The sequence below is a fragment of the Myripristis murdjan genome, chromosome 4 (genome assembly GCF_902150065.1).
Source record: "Myripristis murdjan chromosome 4, fMyrMur1.1, whole genome shotgun sequence".
Classification (NCBI taxonomy): domain Eukaryota; kingdom Metazoa; phylum Chordata; class Actinopteri; order Holocentriformes; family Holocentridae; genus Myripristis; species Myripristis murdjan.
In genome coordinates, this window is record NC_043983.1 from 2,837,903 (window position 1) to 2,861,316 (window position 23,414).

The 23,414-nt window shown below is 42.7% G+C and overlaps 1 protein-coding gene across 1 annotated transcript in view; it reads right to left on the reverse strand.

Annotated features, from left to right (window-relative positions):
• The window catches only part of ptprsa (protein tyrosine phosphatase receptor type Sa), a 193,590-nt gene that overhangs the window by 157,143 nt on the left and 13,033 nt on the right, over nucleotides 1-23,414 (reverse strand). Inside the window, exons 2-3 of the mRNA XM_030049640.1 lie at nucleotides 14,446-14,591; nucleotides 8,708-8,849 (exon numbers count right to left, since the gene is read on the reverse strand). Of these exons, the coding sequence (XP_029905500.1) occupies nucleotides 8,708-8,849; nucleotides 14,446-14,591 (288 nt within the window). The remainder of the gene's footprint in view (nucleotides 1-8,707; nucleotides 8,850-14,445; nucleotides 14,592-23,414) is intronic.

Consider the following 23,414-nt stretch of genomic DNA (forward strand, 5'->3'; position numbering starts at 1 on the left):
ATGGAAACTGGCTTTCTCATTAGATGGCATTTGAGGAAATCATAACACCCTGATTACTAAAGTGCATGTAAACACAGCAAATGTTGGGCAGGCAGTAGGCAACTACAGGTAAGAATCTAAAAATGATCTGTACACTGCAAAAAGTCAAACTCTTACCAAGATTATTTGTCTTATTTCAAGTAAAAATGTCTTATTTCTAGTCAAAATATCTCATTACACTTAAAATAAGACATGATCACCTCAGAAGTAACTTGTCTTTAGACAATTTTCACTTGTTTCAAGTGAAAATCTACTTGGAACAAGTGAAAATCAGCTTGAAACAAGAAACAAATTTTGCCAATGGAACAAGCACATTTTTACTTGTGACACAAGCAAAAATTTGCTCTTTCCATTGGCAAAATTTGTTTCTTGTTTCAAGCTGATTTTCACTTGAAACAAGTCAGAATTGTCTAAAAACAAGTTACTTCTGAGGTGATCATGTCTTATTTTAAGTGTAATGAGATATTTTGACTAGAAATAAGACATTTTTACTTGAAATAAGACAAATAATCTTGGTAAGATTTTGACTTTTTGCAGTGTAGCAGCTTTAAGTCTGAACGGTAAGCAGTCTTGACATGATATATAATCAGTGATACTCAGCCACGTCCAGCAGTTTTGCAACATAAAACATGATCGAGAAATAATGTTCTCTTTCTGAACTGCCGGGGACTATCTGCTCTGATCACACAGGAACTGAATGGGAAGTGAACTGTGAAATGAACGATGCATCTCAGCGCCCCGCCACCCACTAATAACGATTCTTCTAGTGGAAACATCTACAGGCCATATAGCGTAAGAACAGCCAGGGACAACTTTTCACCCCTCCACCATCAGGAGTACCTTGGATAACACTAGTCGAGTGTGTTGAGGATTCCCAAACTGCATAGGGCTATCTTGCCACTTCTGTGGGAGGTAAAGAGGATGCTGCTTTTGGCTTTAGCTGGTATGGCTCTGATTCTTTTGTTTGGGAGCACAGCTTTGGATAAAGCTTTTCAAAAGGCAGGCGCACATTGTTAACTGCTGTACTGAAGCGATAATCAATGCTGCTGGAGGCCCAGATACGGAATCGCTCTCATACAAAGTTTGACTGATCAATTTCAATCTGCAGGCCAATGGAAATCGGATGCTGAGGATGCAAATACCACATGCTCACACACTCACTCACTCACAAACACACACACACACACACACACAAGCCCCATTGCAATACACTGAAATCGGGCTGGAAGAGAGAGAAATCGAGGGAGGTAGAGAGGAGAGAGGTTGGAAAATGACGGAGAGAGCGCGTAGAAAGCAGAGGTGAAGGTAGGGAATGGGATGTCTTGAGGCTTGGCCTGCAGCCAAAAACTCTCTGACTCTCTCTCTCTCTCTCTCTCTCTCTCCCCTGCTTTTCCTCCTCTCTCGTTTCTTTCATGCCTGTGTTTTTAATCTCAGGGAGTGGAGGGCTGCAGCCGCAGAGCCGTGTTCTCGACTCAAACCGGCCACAAGGTTGATTGTTCTCTCTCTGTCTTTCTCTCGCTCTTTCATCCCGTGCTCATTCCGCTCTCCTTTCCCTCGCCTCATGCGTTGTCCTTCCAACTCTCGCTTTCTTACTTTCCTTCACTCATCATCACATCTCGGACTCAAAGCAAAACATCTCACATATTTCATCATTCCTCCATAACAAGACACCCAGGATACAGAGGCGGAGGCAGGATCTGTGTACTGTAATATTTGGGGGCTTTGGCTGTAGATGGGTGAGAGGCAGTGTGTGTGTGTGTGTGTGTGTGTGTGTGTCGTGTTTGTATGTACACGTCTGTATCTGTGTGCATGTATCACCAGGATCCCATTAAAATTCACCACTTCCTGCTCCTCTAGGAGAGCGCCCAATTAGCAGGCAGACTGATCAAACGCACTGTGTGCTATGCCCCACCCCCCTGCGAGGAACACTGTTCCTTCATTAACAAGGAGAGGGAGAGAGAGAGAGAGAGAGAGGGAGAGAGGGAGAGAGAGAGAGAAATGAAAACAAAAAAGAGACAAAAAAAAACATGGGAGAGGATGAAAAACAGAGTGGAACCAGCGACTTGGCACAGAGAGAGAGAGAGAGAGAGAGAGAGAGAGAGAGAGAGAGAGAGAGAGAGGGAAGATTGGAGAGCATTGAGAGAGGAGGGGGAGGAGAAGGGGGAGTTTTGATTGGTTCCACCTGGTGGGGAGTGGCACATGAAAAGAAGCAGGAAAGGGAAGGAAGGTGTGTGTGTGTGTGTGTGTGTGTGTGTGTGTGCGCACACCATGAAAAAGGTCATAGCTGGGTCTCATATGTTGCACCAAGCTGCCAGTAAGACTGGAGAACTGAACTGCTGTGTGTGTACATCAGAAGTGATGGACTGCGTGTGTGTGTGTGTGTGTGTGTGTTTGCATGTGGGTGTGTGTGTGTGCCACTTTGAGCAAGCTGACCAGCAAAATGAACCTCAAGTCCAATATTACCATCATTACATGCCAGCAATGTTACAGATGCACTATGTTAAAACACACCCATCCTTTTTTTTCTCTGCTGTTTAAACTGTTCATATTTCATATTTCTATTTTTTATATATTCCTTGTTTATAGTGTATATATTGCTTGCTGCTATTTATCATCTGTCTATACTGTAGATTTGCACATTGCCCACATCTATGCACATTGTATACATCGATGCACACTGTTTTTTTTTTTTGTTTGTTTGTTTTGCACATTGTTTTTTGCACATTGGGTACTTAGATCTTTAGATCTCGAGTGTCATCTTTTATTCTTTATTTTTTTATTATTATTCTTTATTTTTTATCTACTTAATCTTGTACTCTGTGGATACTGCTGAAAACTGTGAATTTCCTTCGGGATGAATAAAGTATCTATCTATCTATCTATCTATCTATCTATCTATCAGGCTCAATTCACAATGACTTCATTAATCAGGCTGACTTATAAAGGCAGTGATTTCTTTATTTCTTGCTTTTACTTATTTTTTTGCATTTTTAAACCTGAAAATGTCAAATGCAATGACGAGTGCCCGAAATCCGCTTCAGCGTGCGGTGAGGGTCATCAGGCTGCAGGATGAACTTAAAAATATATTTTCCATCGATCTAACCCTCTCAAAGGAGCAGCTGATCCTGGTTTAACTGCCTGAGGCCCCACGCAGCGCTCCTACATCCCTGTTTTTGCCTTACTTAGTCAGTTCCGGTGCTCCTCACACTGACGTTTATTTCAGCCAATGATATCTTGTCTCTCGAGCAGCTCTACTGCCAAAGCAATGACTTCCGTTTGTGCATGATGGCTCATTGGATTAATGGCAGTGATGGCAGACTGCAGCACGCCGAGCGGAACACTGCATACTGACGGAGGCTCAAACAACGACACCGCCGTCAAAAACACACCCACGACAAAAAAAAAACCCAGAGCCAGCTGCGAGTTGTGTGGGATCTCGGGGGCGCGTTTCATTCGCATGTCGGTCCCTCTCCAAGGACTCCCAGAGGACTGCGCGCTGTTTTTGTTTTTATGGGTCTTGGTGGAGCCAGATGGCACCCATCTTAGGTATTCAGCCGAGGGAGCCGAGCAGCAGCCAAGGAGGTGTCATAATCAACACTAAACACACCCCGCAACCCCAAACACACACACACACACACACAACGAGAGACAATAGGAGAGAAGGTGGGGCATTGTCACTGTCACAATCCGGTAGGAAAAGGACTGTGCAGACGGGGCGAGGCGGTGGTACAGTTAAGTTCAGTCAAAGTGAAGGTGTGTGTTTTTGTGTGCATGTGTGTATTTGTGTCTATGATTTGATTTGTGAGTGTGAGCGTCTTTATTTGGGTATATCTGTGCATGTTTATGTGAATATTTTACATTTGTATGTGTGAGACTGTGTATGTGTGTGTGTGTGTGTGTGTGTGTGTGTGTGTTTGCATGTGGTGACATCTCTGTTGTTAATTCCCTTTCAAACTACAAACAGAGCCCACATGCTGCCACGGTAGATGAGTTCACACCAGGACACAAAGAGCTGCTGTTGCATGTAGGCATACAACACACTCCTGTGTGTGTGTGTGTGTGTGTGTGTATGCCGCACACTGCGCAGCAAATATCCATATTTTTACCTCTGCATGTGTATGCCTGTCTTTGTGGACTTCTGCAATACCGACTGCAATTTTGGTGTTTCTTTTCTTCCTCAAACTGAATGTTGACATGGCCGTTTATGTGTTGAGCGAGTTTCATGAACCCCAGGGCCCCAGAAAGGCACTGCATCATTTCAAAAATAGAGAGGGCAATGAGAAAATCACCATTTTTTTTTTTTCCTTTCATAAAGTGATATTTATATCAGCGAAAGATGTGTGTGTGCTGGAGCTATATGAATCTGTGAGTTCACTCTTGGTATACAGGCGCCTTCACACATGGGGGGGGGTAAGCAGGTTCACATTCATTTTTAAGTGGACACTTTGGCTCCAGGGCCAATTCAACCCTGCTCTGGATTGGGCCTGAAATTTTCACCCCAGGGAGAGATGATTTCCCTGTGTGAAGAATGTAGTGTGAAAACAGGAGGAGGAACTTCTCCAACAGCTAATATTAACAACAAATAAACCGGTATTTTTTTTTCCTGATAAAGCTATTGGCTGGCTAAATAAGATAGATAAAAAATATAAAGAACAATTTGGGCTAATGTGAAATTCACCAACATCTGGGAACTTTTTCTAGTGATGATATATTGCAATATATCATAAAAAAAAAATGGAAAAAATATACACAAACATAACACATAAAAAATGAGAAGTTGAAAGGATGTGGAAATGAGCATTCACTTTTTCTGATGAGTGATGTGGAATCTTCCTTTCTTTTACAACAGAGAGTGAAGTTGAGTTAACTAATAACATCAATAACAATGCATTGATAATGCAATATAATGCGATACCTCCTCTGGTGAGACATTATCAATACACTTGTGCTGAGTATGCATGTGTGAGATTTCAACTTCATTTGCGCTGATGCACATTTGGGTTCCTATGAGTCATATTTGTTCTGTTATGCTCATGTTGTAGTTGCTGTGCAGATTCAAACATGACTGATTCCTGCTTATTGTAAAATTAATTTAGTCTCTTCCAGGCTATTTGACCATCATGATTGCACATTGCCCACATCTATGCACATTGTATACATCGATGCACACTGTTTTTTTTTTTTTTTTTTTGCACATTGTTTTTTGCACATTGGGTACTTCGATCTTTAGATCTTGAGTGTCATCTTTATTTTTTATATTCTTTATTTTTTTATTATTCTTTATTTTTTATTTACTTAATCTTGTACTCTGTGGATACTGCTGAAAACTGTGAATTTCCTTCGGGATGAATAAAGTATCTATCCATCTATCTATCTATCTATCTGACTGTGGGTAAAATATTGTGGTGGTATCACATCAAGAGTTACCCAGTGCTTCCTACCTTCTGAGCTCCACGCACGTGTGCAGTTTATATGGGCTTGTGCATGTGGATGTGTGTGTGTGTGTGTGCACATTGCTGCCATGGCTCTGCAGCCAAGTCACCCATCGTGGCGACCCACTTCCCGTCTGCCCAGCTCCCAGTCCACAGTCTTTCTGTTTACTGTGGATGTGTCCCTTGTGCCTCGTCCCATATCCCATAATCCTTCGCCCCTTTCCAAGATCCTATGTTCCCCCATTGTCCCCTTCACCTGTTCCCACTTGCCAACTGTCCCCCCTCCTCTCTTGTCCTCTCCTTTTATCTTTGGCCAGCATTTTCCCATTTTTTTTTCCTTGTGCCATTTCATCTCTCTTTATCCTCCCCTTTGCTTTATCTTCCTTTTCCTCCCCAAAACTGTCTCCTCCATCCTGTCAGTTCTACCTTTTCCCTCGACTGAGTGATCTCCCTCTTCTCTCACATTCTCATTTTCTCGCTCCACCACCCTCCTCCTCCTCCTCCTCTCCAACGAGGCTGGGTTCATATAGAGGAGAGGAGAGTATGGTCTCGTCTGGGCAGAGAGCTGCTGTCTTCCTCTGAGCCCTGGAGGAAGCCTCGCTGTGCTGCTTTCAATAACTTTTCATTTACCTTCTGCTGCCGCGGACCACCTTAGGTTTGCCCAGCGCTGTCCTATGTAACCACATACACACACAGACACACACACACACACACACAGCTGCACGAGCTCAGCCTTTGTAGTTTACAATTTGCTAGCTGCTCATTCCCTCTTGTTACACTGTCTTGCTTTCAGTCTATATTTATGTCTCTCGGGCTTTCTATCACCAGTCTGCGTGCGTCAGAATCCAAGTGTGAGACAAGGCATAAGGAACCGACCGATATACATTTTTCAGGGCCAATACCAATAATAAAGGACACCAAAAACTGATATTCATGATGAATACTCATTTGCAGTAAATTTAAAAATTGCAATGTTAAAATGTACAGAAACCTTGCTTTGAATAAATGTTTAAGTAACATTATTATGTTGGTTAAAAAAAAATGCAAAAACAATTACACGCCAACCCACCACAAACCACTTGAAAATTAGCACCAAAAATGACAAAAAAAACAATGTTTGTAATTATGAAAATGATTTCTTTTCAGATCCGATTAGTGACCCTGGATAAGATTGCCCGGTGTTTAAATGCATTTAAATAAAACTGAATGAATCCAGTCGAACTGAAATGAAAATTGGAACCCTTCTGTCCTTAAAGCAGGCACAAACTGTGGCCATGTTATCTTTAGGAAATGTTGTGCAGCCCACTTGCTTTTATTCCACTGTCTTTCAAATGCAGAGGCTGCATCTGAATAGTTTTCATATTCTATTATTTCATCATGTAGATCAAAATTACAATACCGATTACTGAAAAATTCTGAACATTGGCCCTGAGAGATAATTGGTTGATCCCTTCAAGGCGGCTGTTCCCTTATTTAAAGTGAAGCAAAAACTGTAAATGTGAATATTATTGTACTCTGAAACCCTCGGTACTGCATTTCAGTCTGTTTGGATGGGCAGGGCTGGGTAACAATAACTAGCCCAGGATGCTGGACCAGGCTCCCAGTCCTTAGGCCAACCCGCCAACCCTCCACCCCTCCACCCCCCCCTCCCCGCCTGTGGATCTGACAGCCAGAGAGGCCCCAGCCTTGCACTCTGCCAGCCAGCCAGCTCTGCTTCATCCAGTCCAGGAAACAAGGCAGATGGTAGCAGGAGAGGACAGACACAGAGAAAAAGGCAGAGACTGAGAGGGAAAGAGAGAGAGAGAGAGAGAGAGAGAGAAAGAGAGAGAGAGAGAGAGAGAGAGAGAGAGAGAGAGAGAGAGAGAGAGAGAGAGGTAAAATACTGTCTGTATTAGACTACTTTACTGAAATTAAACTAGAACCTGGGTGCAGGAGGGGTCAGCGAATACAATTTTAAAAGTTCAGCTTTTATTTTGCCTCACTAATTTCATCCACACACCTTGCTCTGGCTCATTATTCACAGCCTGTCTGTATGCATCTTTTCCCCAGACGCAGACATGTGCCGGCCACCCTGCACTGACCGACTGTGGATGGCCAATCAATCCTCTTCATTCAGGGCTCCAGTGTTTTCATCACGGGCAAATAGAGGCTCTGCTCTCACATGAATAGAGGGCTGATTACAGGGCCCTCGAATCAAAGATCGCTGATAAACTGTCCACATATCGTAAATTATCACTGTATGACATTGCAGTGTGACACACAATCCGACAGATTTAGTTAATAGTAATATGTAGCAATTGTCACCAATATTTTCAGAGAAATGTTTCGGAGGAAAGTTTTCTACTCGCTTTTACTGTTTCATAAAACACAACGGTGATTGGGAGCGTCTTCCCAGAGAAAAAAATCTGGTATGGCAGCAGCAGCTGTGGCAGTTTCATTCAAACCTTTGTTTACATGGGAAGAACAGGCCCATGTAACATCTTACATTTAAAAATACGGTAAGATGAACACCTAAAGTAGAATACAGAATAGACTACAAATAGATTAAAAAAAAAAAAATTAATTAGAAGTGCATGAAATGACCTCATATGACTTCTACTTTCTGTAAAACAGAGCATCTTACATAATGACGTCATCCTGCGCTGGATAAAACTGAACTGATACCCTATTGGTTTGCACTTGTTAATGATCCTTCCCTGCACTCTGTCCCACCTAAACATTCTGTGTCCACAGGAAATACATCAAATCAAGAAAGTAAGAGTCCAGCTCATGGGGTCAAATTGCATGTAGTCCATAGTAACGATGCAATAATTAAAGCAAATTGGCTAAGATTAAGGCCCTCCCTTAGGCGAAGAGTATCCTGCAGGTCATTCCATGTAAAAGATGCGAAGTAGCTAAAGGCCGATTTCTACCAATTTGATGACTTTCATGGTAGTTCAAGTAAACTGAAGTCCTGAGGGCAGACGGGGTACGAGCAGTGTTGGGAATAAATACAAGAGCCTGAGCAGTGATAGCCACCATTGGCTGGATAGACAAAGAAAAGATCGCTACCGACAGAATCTCAAACCTTATCAACAAAAAATCCAATGAAAACACGTGGTGCCAAAGATGACGGCAACGCCAACAAAAAGCCAAGGGACTAAAGGAGGACTTCTGTGTAAGGCCTAATGTAAGCAAACAATAACCTCACATGTCCATACAGCTCTGTGCACCCTGTCTCAGGGTACAGCACTCACCTCGGATGATGGACAGCTTGGCGTTGACAGTGATCTCGCCCTCGGTATTCTCGGCCACACATTCGTAGATGTTCTCATCGCGTGGCGCCCGGAGAGGCTGGATTCGGAGTACAGCACCCGCACCCTCATCGAACTCGATTGTCTGCGGAATTGAAAGGGAAAGGTGTGGGTTTAGAATGAGATGGATTTCATAAACATTATTTTTAAACTCCAACGAAGGGCTGGGCATTTAAAATAAAATCAAGTATCACAATATCTTTGACCAAACACCTCGAGTTTTCGAGTTCTGTTTTGACAAGCAAATCAGTTCTGTTGTTAAAAAATCGGTTATGAACCACATCCAAACTCAAGCCAATTCTGTCCTTCCATGACATGGAAAAAGTTATTCATACAATCATTACATCACGATTGGACTACAGCAGTTCCCTGTACTTTGGCCTTCTTCAGTCTTCATTATCTTGCCTGCAGAAGGTCCAAAATGCAGCTGCATGGATGTTGACTGCTACTAAAAACCTTGAGCACATCAGCCCAGTCCCAGCCTCATTACCTTCCTGTTCATTTTAGGATTCAGTTTAAAATCTTGTTGTTTGCATTCAAGGTTCTTAATGGTCACAGAGCTGATGCACTGGCCCTCAGCTCCTAGGTCTCTTAGATCCGACAACAAAACTCTGTTGTGTGTCCCACAGTCAAGACTCAAACCAACATGTGACTGAGCCTCTGCAGTCGCTGCACCTCCACTGTGGACTCAGTTGCTGTTAGACATCAGATGTGCTGCTTCCATCTGTTTTTAGATCGAGGCTAAAGACACATTTTTATTCACTGGCATTCTTGGCCCACTAACTTTTTCATGTGTTGTCATGTCTACAAGTCTGTATGTGTCCTTTGTTGTTTAGTGTTGTTGATTTATTTCTAACTATTAACTTTGTATGTAATATATAAGATAGGCATTAGTGGGTTCATTAGATATTTCAGCACAAGAATTTTTTAAGCAACAATCATTGGTAATGTGGACAAGATAATGGAGGTAGCACAGTCCAGTAAGTTCAGAAAAATGCATCCCTTTACTGTAACACAGCCTTGAAGACCAGGAAGAGACAACACAATATCAAGATATCCAAAATCTCAGATGATAATCTAGCCTCATATCACACTATTGTTATAATATCCCAGGCCAGCCCTACTCCAGGGAATTCATTTTGTTTGTGGAAGGGTGGAAAAGCCTCTGAAACAGCATCTGAAACCCATGTAAATGAGATTTTGTTAGGTTAGAGTCTAAGAGGAAAACATTATATTTTTAGGAGATGGAGGTGTAAATGTACATGCTGAGCAATGAGGACTTGGACTCCAAAATCATAACCCGTGTCCCTGGTGCATGTCTGGCTGCGGTGCTCCATGCTAACCCTCTGCCATATGCCGAGTGATAGGAGGCAATTAGCATCTCAGGGGTGAGAACATGAGACTTTGTAGCTCTAATGCTAAATGGTAAGCAGGATTAAATGATATGTGGGCCAAATGTGGCAGTTTTGTGTAGGAGATTGATAAAATTGATACAAAACATGATATAAAATTGCTTATAATGGGTTAAATTACTGGAAACAATGTTCCCTGTTTCCATAGAGGTGAATAAGACAGACAATGAGAGACTATAGCGCTGAAAATCAGATGAGTACATGATTCATCCCTGGAAAAAAAACCCAAAAAAACCCAAAAAAAAAAACAAGTAACATCGTTTATTATTAAATTACAATCTTTGGATAATGCCAACTCTGGATAACATCAACGGCTTGACCAACAAACTGCCAGCAATCTCTCTGGGAGATTTTTCCACATATTACTGCACGGTGAATATTTGGTCCTCATAAGGATAGGAAAACATGCACACTGGCACACACACACACACACACACACTGGCCTCTTAGTTTGGAGTGTGTGATGTGGTTGCTCTCTCTCGGTTTCATCTCTTGTTTTTATCTGTAATTATGCCCTTTGTTCTCTGGAAAGCCCTTTGAACTTGTTTATTAAAAGCCCTTCTTAAAACCAAATCAGACATGACTTGGAGCGTAAAGTGTGGAGGGAATACTACACAGAAGAAAACACAAACACTGTTTTGACAATTTTACCCCAAGTTAAATTAAAAGAGACTCACCTAGAACAATTCTCAAGTAGAACAGACGCTCAATAAGAAGAAAAAAAAAAAAGCCTTCTGGAGGAGAAATCATTACGGCTTATAAACACAACAAAGGTCTACTGAAGCATAGTAATTGGAGGAGTTATTTACCACTTATTCTACCTGAATTTATAGTTTCTAAGCACACCTTGCTTGTGTACACAGAGTTTAGATGCTCAGCAGCTCCTCTAATATAATTATGGAGCACTTGCTGAGTGGAGGTGTTTCTACTGATTTAAAGGATCTTGGTCATTCTTTGGTGAAGGAAGCCAATCAGAACAAAGTTCAGCTAGGAAGCTTTAACTGCATGGATTTAAGTCTGAAAGTGCCAGTAAAAAGGATGGATTTTTGAAAATGCGATAACTTTGGCCCAACGTGCACACAAAGAGAGCACAATCTTAAAGCAGCAGTAAGCGATTTCTGACCACTAAAGGGTGTTGAGAGCTCAAACTCCGCTTGCAGACACGCAGAATCGGTCCTGCTTCAGGGCAGCGTGGCTGTAATGAAACCAAAAGTTGAGTTTTGGGATGGAAATGAGGGATACGTTTCACTCTCACAAGGATTACTCGGATTATTTTGTCTCTGACCTCCGATTTGAAAATGTGGTGAAGCTGCAGACTTTCAGCAACAAGATTTTTTCTCTGTGACTGCAGTGCTGATTGCAGCAACAGAACAGCACTAGCACATCTGATCTGAAATCAGACGCTTTGAATAAAGTTCAAGAAGCGAGGGGGTGAAGTGGGGGAGTGCTGGTTTAATACTGTAGGAGGAGGAGTGGGCAGAGGGGGAGCTTCTCAAATAATAAAAAAAAAAACTTCTAAAATTAAAATAGCCACAATTTCTTTAACCTTTTCTTACTTTTGTCCTGTAAAAAATCTTTTTTTTTTTCTATTTTAACCACCAAGTAGCATGTTTGTTTTATTTTGAAAAGACATGCAGTTTTGCTAAGAGGGATAAATAAAACATAGACAGCCATGAGTTTCAGGGGCTTTCAGAGGATTTTTTTTTTAAAAAGTGATAGTGCGTTCTGTATCCTATGCAGGCGTTCCCGTCTTCTTTGCCGTGTTTTAGAGGCAGAGGATGGTCTGTGTCACCGCCATATCTGTCCCCTCTCAGAGTAGCTGACATCAAGGTAAGTGCGAGGTCACCGGGGATCTGTAAGTGACACATGACTTCAAGAGAGCCGCACGTACTCACTGACAGAAATAAAGGGCTTGAGGTCCTGCGGCTCCGGCTGCTGCAAATGTCAAGGCTGAGCTGCTAATTAGGCTAAAAACTCTACAAGAGCACGCCATTGTGATCGATATCAAAGAAAATGTCCGCAGGGCAGGAAAGAAAAACAGAAAAATGGCAAAACGACTTCAAAACCTCTTCTGGAATGACGGGTGAGGAGCATCCGTTCCAGCATGGGTTCAGCACCATCCCTCTTCCCCTGCACGAGCCACGCCGCGTTACTCCTCCACACCCTCGGCTTTGTTTCCCACTTAGCATGCAGCGCCACAGAATGTGCAAACACAACTTGTCTTTTTATTTTGTTCTCCGTCAAGATGCTTCCTCTTTCCCCGTCGTCGCCGTCGTCGTCGTTGTTGTTGTTGTTGTTGTCATGGTGTTTTTTTTTTTCCCCCCCTCCCCTGTGGTCGTCTTCAAGCTGCAGCGTGTGTCTATCCCTGCACACTGCACAGTGTCGTTAACGAAAGCAACTTTTTAATTAAGAGACACTGAGCATCAATCAAGACTTTTAGAGATGCCATCTGGGGCGCCTGCAGAGATCTGAACAACAAACATCATAAATAAGACACACACACACGCGCGCGCGCAGACACACTGCACAAGGCAGCAAAAGCCAGCGCTGGATATGAGGATGTGACAGTTGCAGAGTCAGTGATGTGCAACAAGGACAGAGCTGCAGGAGCGGGCAGGGGGTGGGGGGGATGGGGGGTCTCTGAGCCGAGTGACTGTAGTGAACGGTGGAGCTGTTTCTTTAGAGCGACGGTTCTAAAAGTGGGGTCCAAGGACGCCCAGGGGTCCTTGAAGGCCTTCCAAAGGGTCCTCAGCAAAACGAGGAATAGTATAATTACATTATTCATCATTTATCATTATCACTGATCACTTTCATTTAGATTCGTTTAAACACGAGGTCAGTGCTGGATCAACATGTGATTTCTTTAACCCATTCAGACCCGCATTTTTTCTGCTGGGCAAAAAAAAAACAAAAAAAAACTGATTCTGACTTCTCTCCAACATAAAAACAAAGTGGAAAAAACACATTTTTGCTAACTCATGTTTTTAATAGTATTTTTTTCATGTCCATTGCAATGGACATCAGACTTTGAAAAAATCCTGTAAATTAACCATAGGATGTATGTTCAAAATTACTTAAAATATTATCACTTGTAACCGTTACAATTATGCTGACAGAAAATTTGTTTGGCCATCATGAACATAAATTTATATTTTTGATTGAAAATGGGCACTAACTCCTCCCTCTCTGCAGTCGCTCAGCCATGCTCGTCTTGTCCGATGTCTGTCACTCTCTCAGAGCGTGCTCAAAGTCATAACATGATTATGATTGGATCATCAGGATCCAACCAGTAACCAGCATTACTGACATCATTCAGTTACCCAGTATTAATTGGTTTAGAGACAGAAATATGTCATGTCCATTCCAGTGGACGCAGGGTCTAAGTGCTTGTGAAAGAAGCAGCACTGAGATGCCTTTCACAGACAGTTATATACTTGACGCAAAGCACTGAAAGTCAACTTGGGGGGTCCAGAGCAAGAAAAAGTTTGACAACGCCGGTTTAGAAATGTCGATTTATGACAGGAGTTTGGTGGTTCGACACCTAGACCTGGATGGGAAAACAAATGAGGAATATTCTTCTCTAAAAAATCCTGCCAGGAGCTGCATGGCCAGCAGCACCGAGACGACAGCGTATGTGACTGTGTGCACGTGAGGCAGGGGCGCTGCTGAAAAAAAAGCAGCATGTGTGCTCACTCGGTCTTGCCTGGATAAATAAAGGTTAAAAATAGTGGAATGCTGGGACATCTGACATCTGTTGTGCTTGCATGCCATGCATGACTTTTTGACTTTCGGTGAAATCAATCTACTGGTGGAGCATCTGGGTGATCTGCCACCAGTAGACTGCTGTGAAAAATGATGCTGCACACTCCAGCAGACTGTACACTTTAAAAAGGCAAGACATTTTAACAGCTAGAGAATTTTGGCGATTTGTGTTTGTGACTTTTAACTTGGCCCAGCCACTCTATAACACCAAGATTATAGTTCACAGTAGCAAACAACACAATATGTGAAACAAGGTGGGTTTACAACAACAGCTTTATGTGCTTGTCTGTTTTCCCTGTCTGTTTTTCATTTTTTATTTCCCCCCTTGCTTGTCAGTAGTGGTGCTATCTTCCTCTCTTTGTCACTGAGTGCTGGATACTGACTGGATGCTCCAAATGCTAACTGTTGAGTGGACCTCCGCCCGGCAACATAACAGCTGGATGTGGGAGGGGGGGGTTTCAAAATAGGTGAACAGTGCATGGTCAGCTTAAACGTTGGGTGGCTCACCTCTATGCGCTGGGAGTTGACCTTCTTGCCTTTCTTGTTCCAGCTCACCCTCGGCTTGGGGTCCCCTGTCGCCTGGCAAACGAAGGAGACCACGCCCCCCGAAACGCCGATCTGGTCGACAGGAACTTTAGTGAAGCGTGGTGGTGCTGGAGAGGGAGGGAGAGAGAGAGAGGGAGAGAGAGAGGGAGAAATTAGCACAAGCCTTGAGATCTGCATTGTGCCACAGGAGCTAACCCAGTTCCTTTTGAGACAGCACTAAATAAATGTAATTACATTTCAGAAAGGGCAGACTTCCAAGTGCCCCTTTGAGTGCATGTGCATGTGTAGGTGCATACAAACACACACACACGCACACACACACACACACACACAAGCCTCTTCTTCTATCCCCCTTACACCTCTGTTCCATCTCAAATTTCCTCTCTCTATCACACACACACACACACACACACACAGATAGCAACCTGGCAGCTGAATGCAGACCTCCAGAACAGAGTGGGCGAGTGAGATAGACAGAGCTTGGATTTGAGAGAGAGACAAGACAGATAGATAGACAGGTAGAGAGAGAGAGAGTGTGTGTGTGTGTGTGTGTGTGTGTGTGTGTGAGAGAGAGAGAGAGAGAGAGAGAGAGAGAGAGAGAGACCTGTGTAAGAACATGGTAATTACACTATAGACAATCCACACTCTGACGCCCCCCTGCTGAATTATTCAACGCAATGAATAACTAAGCACCTCACATCCCTGTTGTCTTCCCTGTTGTTGTTCTATGAAGCTTTTACACACACACACACACACACTCATATTATAACCGGACAGCTGGGCAAATAAACAACACATTCGCTGCACACAAAACAAGATAGCTGCTATGCCGATTCCTAACATACGACGAGCAAGAAAAGAGCTCTGAGCATCTACTACTGTTTAGCATCAGGATAGAAAATTAAGCTTTTGATCCAAGTGTCACTCTGTGTGGTGGACACTTTTTTTTGTTTGATAATTCTTTTTAAATTTGCAACAGGGGGCAAAGAGTTCATTGCCTCCAATTTAAATGGTTTTATCTCCATGACAAACAGATGTGATTTCCTCTTAACTGAGACAGAAGTCTGTTAAAACGAATAGTACAGCATCACGTTTTGCTCTTGTCTCCTCCTTCCATCTTGGACGTTTTCCTCTCCTGCTGTCTATGTGGCCTCAATGGGGCTTCAATGGATTCTGTGTCAGAACTGAACCCACCACGCTGTGTGATGCACTAAATCAAAAAAACGCTTGCCAGTGAAAAAGCTTACCTGCGTTTGGCGGGTGCCGGTCGCTTTTTTACCACCCTACTTTCATGTATGCTAATTTTTGAGCATGGCTATCAGACTTTCACATATCATTTTGGTGCCAGTCCCGTTAGGCCAGACAAAAAAAAATTCTGGGTTCCGGTTCCCGACCGAGTGTCCCATTTAACCCCCGAGTCAGGTTATTTTATTGGCCTCTGTGTAAAAATAAAATAAAAAAATAAAATAAAGGCACTATGCAACAGAGTGTGACCTTGTTGGCATTGGTCAAAAGTTAAGCAGGGCTTTTATTTTGATCTATGTTGCACTCGCCTTATTTGTGATGTTCTCGCGTAACTTCGGAAAATAACTTCATGGAATCACGCGCCACCGACAGCACCCCTATTCATTCCAGTTCCTTAAATGACAAGGAAGTGGAACCCAAAGTATTTTTTTGTTTGGCCTTATAGACCAAAAGGCCAGCATCCAGAAAGCAGGTGCAGTCCTCTGATGTTATTGTCGAGGCCATAACTGACCGGTGCCCTGGTTCCTTTTCCCCTTTGATACAGCATGGTGCTAGTATTGCAAGGATTGCAGGTTCAGTATCAACTGAGCTCACTCATAATAAAACTATACACTCATGACACTGCATTCCGCCTATGACAAACCGTCAGTAAATACTGGGGTGCTTTGGTAGTGGTGGGTTGGAGACAACAAACTTGCCAGGGAACGCAAGAGAGCGAGGGTGAGAAAGCCTCTTAGGGCCCTTGTTAAATCCAAAGCATACAGATATGTGGGGATGATCAAACGGCCAGTGCATAACGTCAAATTAATAATTAAGGGGCCATGGGGCTGACACCAGTCTCCAGGCACTGCTAAACACACATGAAGAAGAGTTCCAGCATCTATTATCTGCCAGAGAGAGAGAGAGAAAGAGCGCCAGAGAGAGCACAGGGCGTTTGAGCGGAGACACTGTTCACCTCACTTCAGCCATAACCCCCAAATATTTCTATATACCATACCAACACACACAAACTATATCTATTATCCATATTGGATGGTAAATCATTCAAGGTATTTTCACAGTTTCTCCAGATTTTTCAGAGTAGAATACAACCCTACTAGCACTTTGTCATCATACTGTCATCTGACCGGTGTCTACCTGACATCAAACTGATGAATGATTAGATTGCATAGTTTTCTCATCAGCACAGCGCTGGACTGATGCATCAGCTTCTGATGTCTCTCCTACGTCATCCTTTTTTTACGCCTCTGTAGTAAAACTCAGATGGAATGCCTACAATGGATCTATGTAGGCAAGGCATGACTTTTTCCAGTGTTCAGATGATTTACAATCCTCAGTCTACAGCCTATGTTAACTGGGGATCTTCAGCTGTTGGGTGTTTACCTGCTACATGATGATGGTTTAGGGGACAAAATTAAAGGCAAATATCCTAAATGGATCTGTATTTAACCGATGGCTGGCGGTCATTTCCCAACCAGCCAGCAAGTATCTACCAATGCTCACTGCACTTAACCTTCAAATTCCAGGACTGCATTGACGTGGTGTTATATCTGCAGCTATACTGATCCTTAAGCATAGTATTTTATAGGGACATGATTCTGTACACCAAAATGAGCTAATATCAACCTTTGCTCTCTTTATCTCAGTGAAGCATACGAGCCTGAACTGAGCTTGGATGCAGCACAGTAAAGCAGCTTTCACTGATTTCACTGAGAGGAAGCTTTAGGCCCGTTTCCACCGCCGGAACTTTGGGGTAATTTTACGGGGTGGGGTGGAAACGGGCCTATTCTCTTGATGGTTAATGGCTGATGGCTGTAGTGGAACTTGGGGTTAAGAAAGATAATGTGCAAGCACAGTAACATCCGTAACACCCACACCCATCATCACACGCTTGAATCACACATGCGGGCTGAACTTGGGACTGAATTTGTCTTTGATCCAGAAAAACATGGCTGGGTTAGAGACACAACCCAGGTACAGTAGCTGTGGGGTGGACAGGCCTCTCCTGGGGAACTCAATTCCCAACAAAGGGAGTCTGCACCAAGGTGCCTTTACCTCGATGGGTTGCAAGATACAGCTGTACAGGAACGTGCAATGGGCAGTCAGAGGCAGGAGCCTACAGGTTGGAGAGGCAGGGGCTGTGACCCGGTTGTCGCTGGTTCAAATTCAGACGAGGAAAGTGAAACAGCAACTCTTGCTACCGTCAAGGTGCCTTTGAGTAAGTAACTTCAGTCATCTCTAAGTACTCTCGTACAGCTGTTCAATGGCCAGCAATAGAAGTCTGCAGCAGCAAGGGGCATTTAACAGGGACGAATTTGTTTTAGAAATGCAAGGACGGATGTTTGCTGAGAACGAGCAGATGCACTTATTAGGCGTTCCGTGGTTCAATAAAAATCAAAAGGTGCTTTCAACAAACAATAAAGCATTTAATGTGTGCAAAGACCTTTGGCATGTGCAAAGCCAATGACATAACACCCAACACTGTCTTGCATCAAATGCCAAATCTTAACACTGACTTCAAAAACTGAAAACATTTCAGTACCCACATTGGGCCTGGGTGTAATATTGCTGTTTCCCATCTTGTGAAACTGGCAGTTAGCAAGCAGCTGAGGCTATTCTTACCTGCAGATGTGCACAGCTACTCTAATCTTGCTTTTGATTTTCGATTGTTCAGCTAAAAACCCCATGAATGACATCTTGCTCCCTTGATTTCACATATTTCCTCTTATAACAGGATACTGGAGTGGGATATAATGCAGGGAGAAAAGTCTAATCAAACAAACATATACTGTTTTAATTGATGGGACGGGTGGACAGGTGGTATTGTTCAAAATTCTGTGAAGGTTTACATTTTTATTCTCACCTTCTGTTGCAGGTGCAGGTATTTACAGCTAGTGATAAAGCATTTTCCAGAAGAAAAAATAATGGGAGTTCATTTCTTTTTTTTTTCCCCCACTTGTTTTTTCAGACTTTTTCACATTCGTAGGTAAGTAGGTAGGCCACAGCACTCATATTTCCAAGGCTAAGGCTCAGCTTTCTGTGCACCTCACTGAACAGAGATCTGTAACCACCCATGCTAAAAATACAACTAATGATGTTATAAAGCTCTTTGGACAATAGTGTCCACCAGATGATATAGGTGTGTTTTTTTAAGGCTCTGACAATCAAATATCATCCATTACTTAGACACTAAATTCTGTGATAAAACACGATTCTGACAGGCTCTGGCAGTGAGCTATTGACTGATGCAAGAAGCTGAGCTAAACAGCTCCCATTACAGGGAAAATACCACCAAAAGGTGGAGGGTAGAGATGATGCTCTACCAGCTTTACAGAGGGCTGCATCGCCAACAATCATTTCCAACTTGGAAATATTGATTCCTGACCTTCCACTAGTCAAATGAAAGTGCATTGATTGGTGCGTCCTTCAACATCTTGTTTCCCTCGTTAAATCTCAGAGATCAATTCCTGTTGAAATAAACTTGGGGTGATGCTTGTGCTATCAACATGAGCTCTGGACAGCACCGGAAAGGTTTCCTATCCGAAGATATCAGATGTTTTGGGGAAATTTTCGCTACTTGACATTCATCTGTCAATATTGCAAAACCACATCTTCATAAATCTTGTAAGCAAATGTTCAAGAGAGCCTAACAGGAGCTATCTGAAACTGACTGAGACTTCATAAGCATGTAGAAGTCCATGCTAAGAAATGTTGATACTGTCTGTATTTATGCAAAAGTCTACAAAGACACTAATAAGTAAATGTCATGTGAAGCAAAATGTTTTTTTGTGACGTAGACTGCACAGAATATACCTGCACTGTAGAAGACCCACTGTTTATTTCCTCATATATTCTACATCAGAAGTGCAAACACACCTCTCTTTATACAGTAGAGACAAATTAACATATGGCCACACAAGGCTTTTGTTTCTCAACCTACTAGTTTCCAGATCACCGATACTAACTTCTAGTATCTGAAAAGAACATATCCTGATTTTTCCAAACAGTTCCTCTTCCTCTCATGCTTGCTCAGCTGTGCTGAGCAAGCATGCATTAAAAATGTGGGACTTCTCCAATTACTGCACAATATAAGGTCAAGAATAATTAACCAATGCTTAGAAGAACATCTACACTATGCAAGAATATATTTCAAATACTGTGGGAGGGAAGGAGCACCTCAACCAAACAGCTTTTCTCCAGCTTCAAATAACATTCCCAGGCAGCCTTTTTCTGCTCCCCGGAGCACTTTATTTCTCCACTGCTATATAATCAACCTTTCCAGCATTCCACACTTTCACATTTCCTTCTTCAAACTATACAACACCTCTTTAAAGAAAAATAGCGTGTATCTGGATCAAAATTCATCTCCCCTCTGCATTTGACCTCCTCTTACACTGTGCGACTGCGGGCCGTCTGTCGAGACAGAAGAGGGATTTACACAGAGCAGGCCTGTGGCAGCGGCTCTGCCGAAGGCCGACACTCTTTGATTAGTTTTCCCCTGGACCGTTCGACATTTTCACCCGGTCGCTTTCTCTCCCTCACTCGCTCTGTTCAGAGTACGAGGGAGACGCTCAAGTGCGCCTGCCTGCATGTCGATCTCAATTTAACCTCTGATAGAGAACAGAAAAATATACAATTTACAATTTTCAAAATATACAGTTTTTAACCTTGTTTATCTAGGGAAGATTTAATGGAAATAGTCCAGGCGCCATACAGATTTGAAGCTACCAAGTATAATCATAGCCTTCAACTATTAGCTATTTTCAGCTGCCTGGTACAAAGGCACTCATTATTACTATTATTATTATTATTATTATTATCAATAATAATAAGAAGAAGTAGAAGAAGAAGAAGAAGAAATTGATAATTAATTAATTGATAATATTCAATAAATATTTATTAAATAAATATTTAATATTTATGTTTAATTTAATGTTTTCCTAGGCAGATAACTGGTCTCTGCAAATCTCAACTACAAGGGTAAGATGGCAGGCTGATCGTCAGTCTCTGTTTTGCTAGCTAAAAAATGTGCCATTATGTGTCAGTTGCTGGACATTTTCTTGCTTTATTGAACAGTTTACAACCGAGATAAACAGGAAAGACACGGGGGAAAAAAATTCATAAATAAAAAAAAATACAGCAGGCCAAATTCAAGGTCAGGAAGTTGCAGGCCTTTGGCATATACCTTAGCCCACCAAGCATTATAAATACATATCTATCCATCTATCTATCTATAATATATATATATATATATATATATATATAAATATATATATATGTATGAAAGATCCGATATGTAGTGGTTGTTTTTTTTTTTTTTTTTTTTGTGCTAAGCCTTGATAACTGCTACCACAGGGTCAGGCTGATTATATCTTCAAACGATTCAAGCGAGACGAGCGGAGGACTCAGAGCCATAGAGCAGAGAGGATGAGGAATGGAGGGAATGAAAAAGAGCGAGACAGAAGAGGGAAGGCGAAGGGGAAGGGGGGGTGGGGGTGGCAGAGGAGTAGGAGGAGGAGGTGGGGGAGGTCAGCGGTGGAGAAGAAAGCTGGAAGGAGAGAGGAGAGGAGGTGAAAGGATGGCCAAGGACTGGAAGAGTAAGGATTGAGGGCAGCACAGAAGCCCCTGTGTAATATTTCATCAAAAGACAGACTTTCAAAAGACTCTCCTCTCTTCTCCCTGGCTCTCGTTTCGTTACCAAGCACCTCTCGATCATACGTGATCGGAAACAGGAACGCTCCTTGTGTCGATTGGCTTCCACTCCTTAGTATTGATTGCGTCTAATGTTTGTAATTTAAGAACTTAAGCTTCTTGCATGGACACGCATATTGTAAGTCTCTCATGAAATTAAACTGAAGCCCTTATCCACAGTGAACGCACCACAAGCACAAACAGAGGAGTAAGGGAGTGTTGATACATTGCCGCAGTGATAAATAGTCAAGACTCTTTTGAAACGCAGGGAAGCCCTGCATGTCTGGGGAACATGTAGTAAAATATGATGTGGCTGAGAACATAAAGCATGGCTACCAAACCAGGCCTCAGGCGGTGCTTATAGCCTGCCGAGAACAGAGAGAATAACAGAAACCTGTCTGTTAAAGCAGAGACCTCCGTCTGTGCGTGTCACTGTGTTTTCATGCACATAGGAGTGGAGAAAAAAGCCTTGCCCGTGGCTGTATGCCCGTGACTATTACTAACTAATTATAAGTCTGTACTGTTTTCTCTGTGTGTGTCTGTGTGTGTGTATGTGAACTATGATGAGCATAATTACTATTTTTTTCAATGTTCCTCTGCCTCTGAGCTGCTGCTGCTAGCTATTTCCCCCCCCAGTAAGTGACATGCAGACCAAACCATACAACCCTTTCCTACAGAAAATATTACACTTACATGTTTGAGTGACTGATAATGAGGTTCATCAGGCAGGAGTACGGTGCTTTGGTCATGCATGCGTACACGGGACTAGTAATGAACACACATTGGCTGTTGTGGGGATTGGACCTGTGACCTCTGTGTTACAGGATGAACTCATTACTCGTACCATGTGTAACATCAATATATCATTGGCGTACTCTATGTGAAAACTTGGTGTGATTAACATAAACAAATGAGCCTGCTTCTCACGCCAGTGGCATTGTGTGCCAGTGTTCTAAAAAAAATTGGAGAATATTTCCCATAAACAATGTTGCCTTTATTTCAGCCTTAAAGGGATAATTCACCCATTTTAAAAAGTTTGATTCCAGGATTATTTCCCTAGCTGTTGTGTAGCACAGTAGTGGTGCTATCTTCCTCTCATTGTTACTGAGTGCTGGATACTGGCTGGATGCTCCAAATGCTAACTGTTAGCCTCCTGCCATTGAGGTGGACTTCCCCCCAGCTAACATTCTGAAAAATTACCAACTAAATCCACTCAAAATGTAAAATAAACAGAGTTTATTTTTAATCTGCGAAAATGGGGTACAACATGCTGAAAGCAACACGGAGTGAAATAATATCATATTTTTCCAAATGGGTCAACGATCCCTTTAACGTCATGCTCTCAGTTCAGTGGGTCAAAGCAGCGGCACGGTGATGCAGCACTGATGGCTGGAAAGTCAAAGACATAAAACTTTCTGGGGCAGACTCGTTTTCTTCGTGACCATGTAAAGTTTTTCAGGACGTCCTCGGCTGTCTCTTGCACTCCAGTGACTTTTTTTTTTTCGTGTGTGTGTGTTTTCCTATAGAGCTCAAAGGGTAGAACATGGGACTTAAACAACCAGGATTTCAGGGTTCGATTCCCACCGGTGCCACCGGTGTGCTAAAAATGTCCATACTCTTTGGCGCTGTAAGGCACTTTCTATAAAAGCCTCCACCAAATGGCATACGTAATGTTACCAGAAATGACATTGAGAGGACATCGCTCCCGCAGTGGCCATTTGTCCCTTCCACCAGAGTCTCCCTCTATTCCCCAGGCTTCTTTCAGACAGAGGTACAACTATGCCCAGATAAGCGCACGAGACCTGCCTTTATCTGCCTGGCAGGAGGACAAGGCCTCGGCTAAAATAACCTGCAACGGTTAGATACACAATATCTTCACAGGACCCCGAGAATAGAGCAGATCCAAGCAAGCGCAACAGGCTAGCAGAAGGAAAGAGGCAAACTCACACTGTGCTTGTTTAGTTAATGTTGCAACCACCTGCTACTGACCGCTA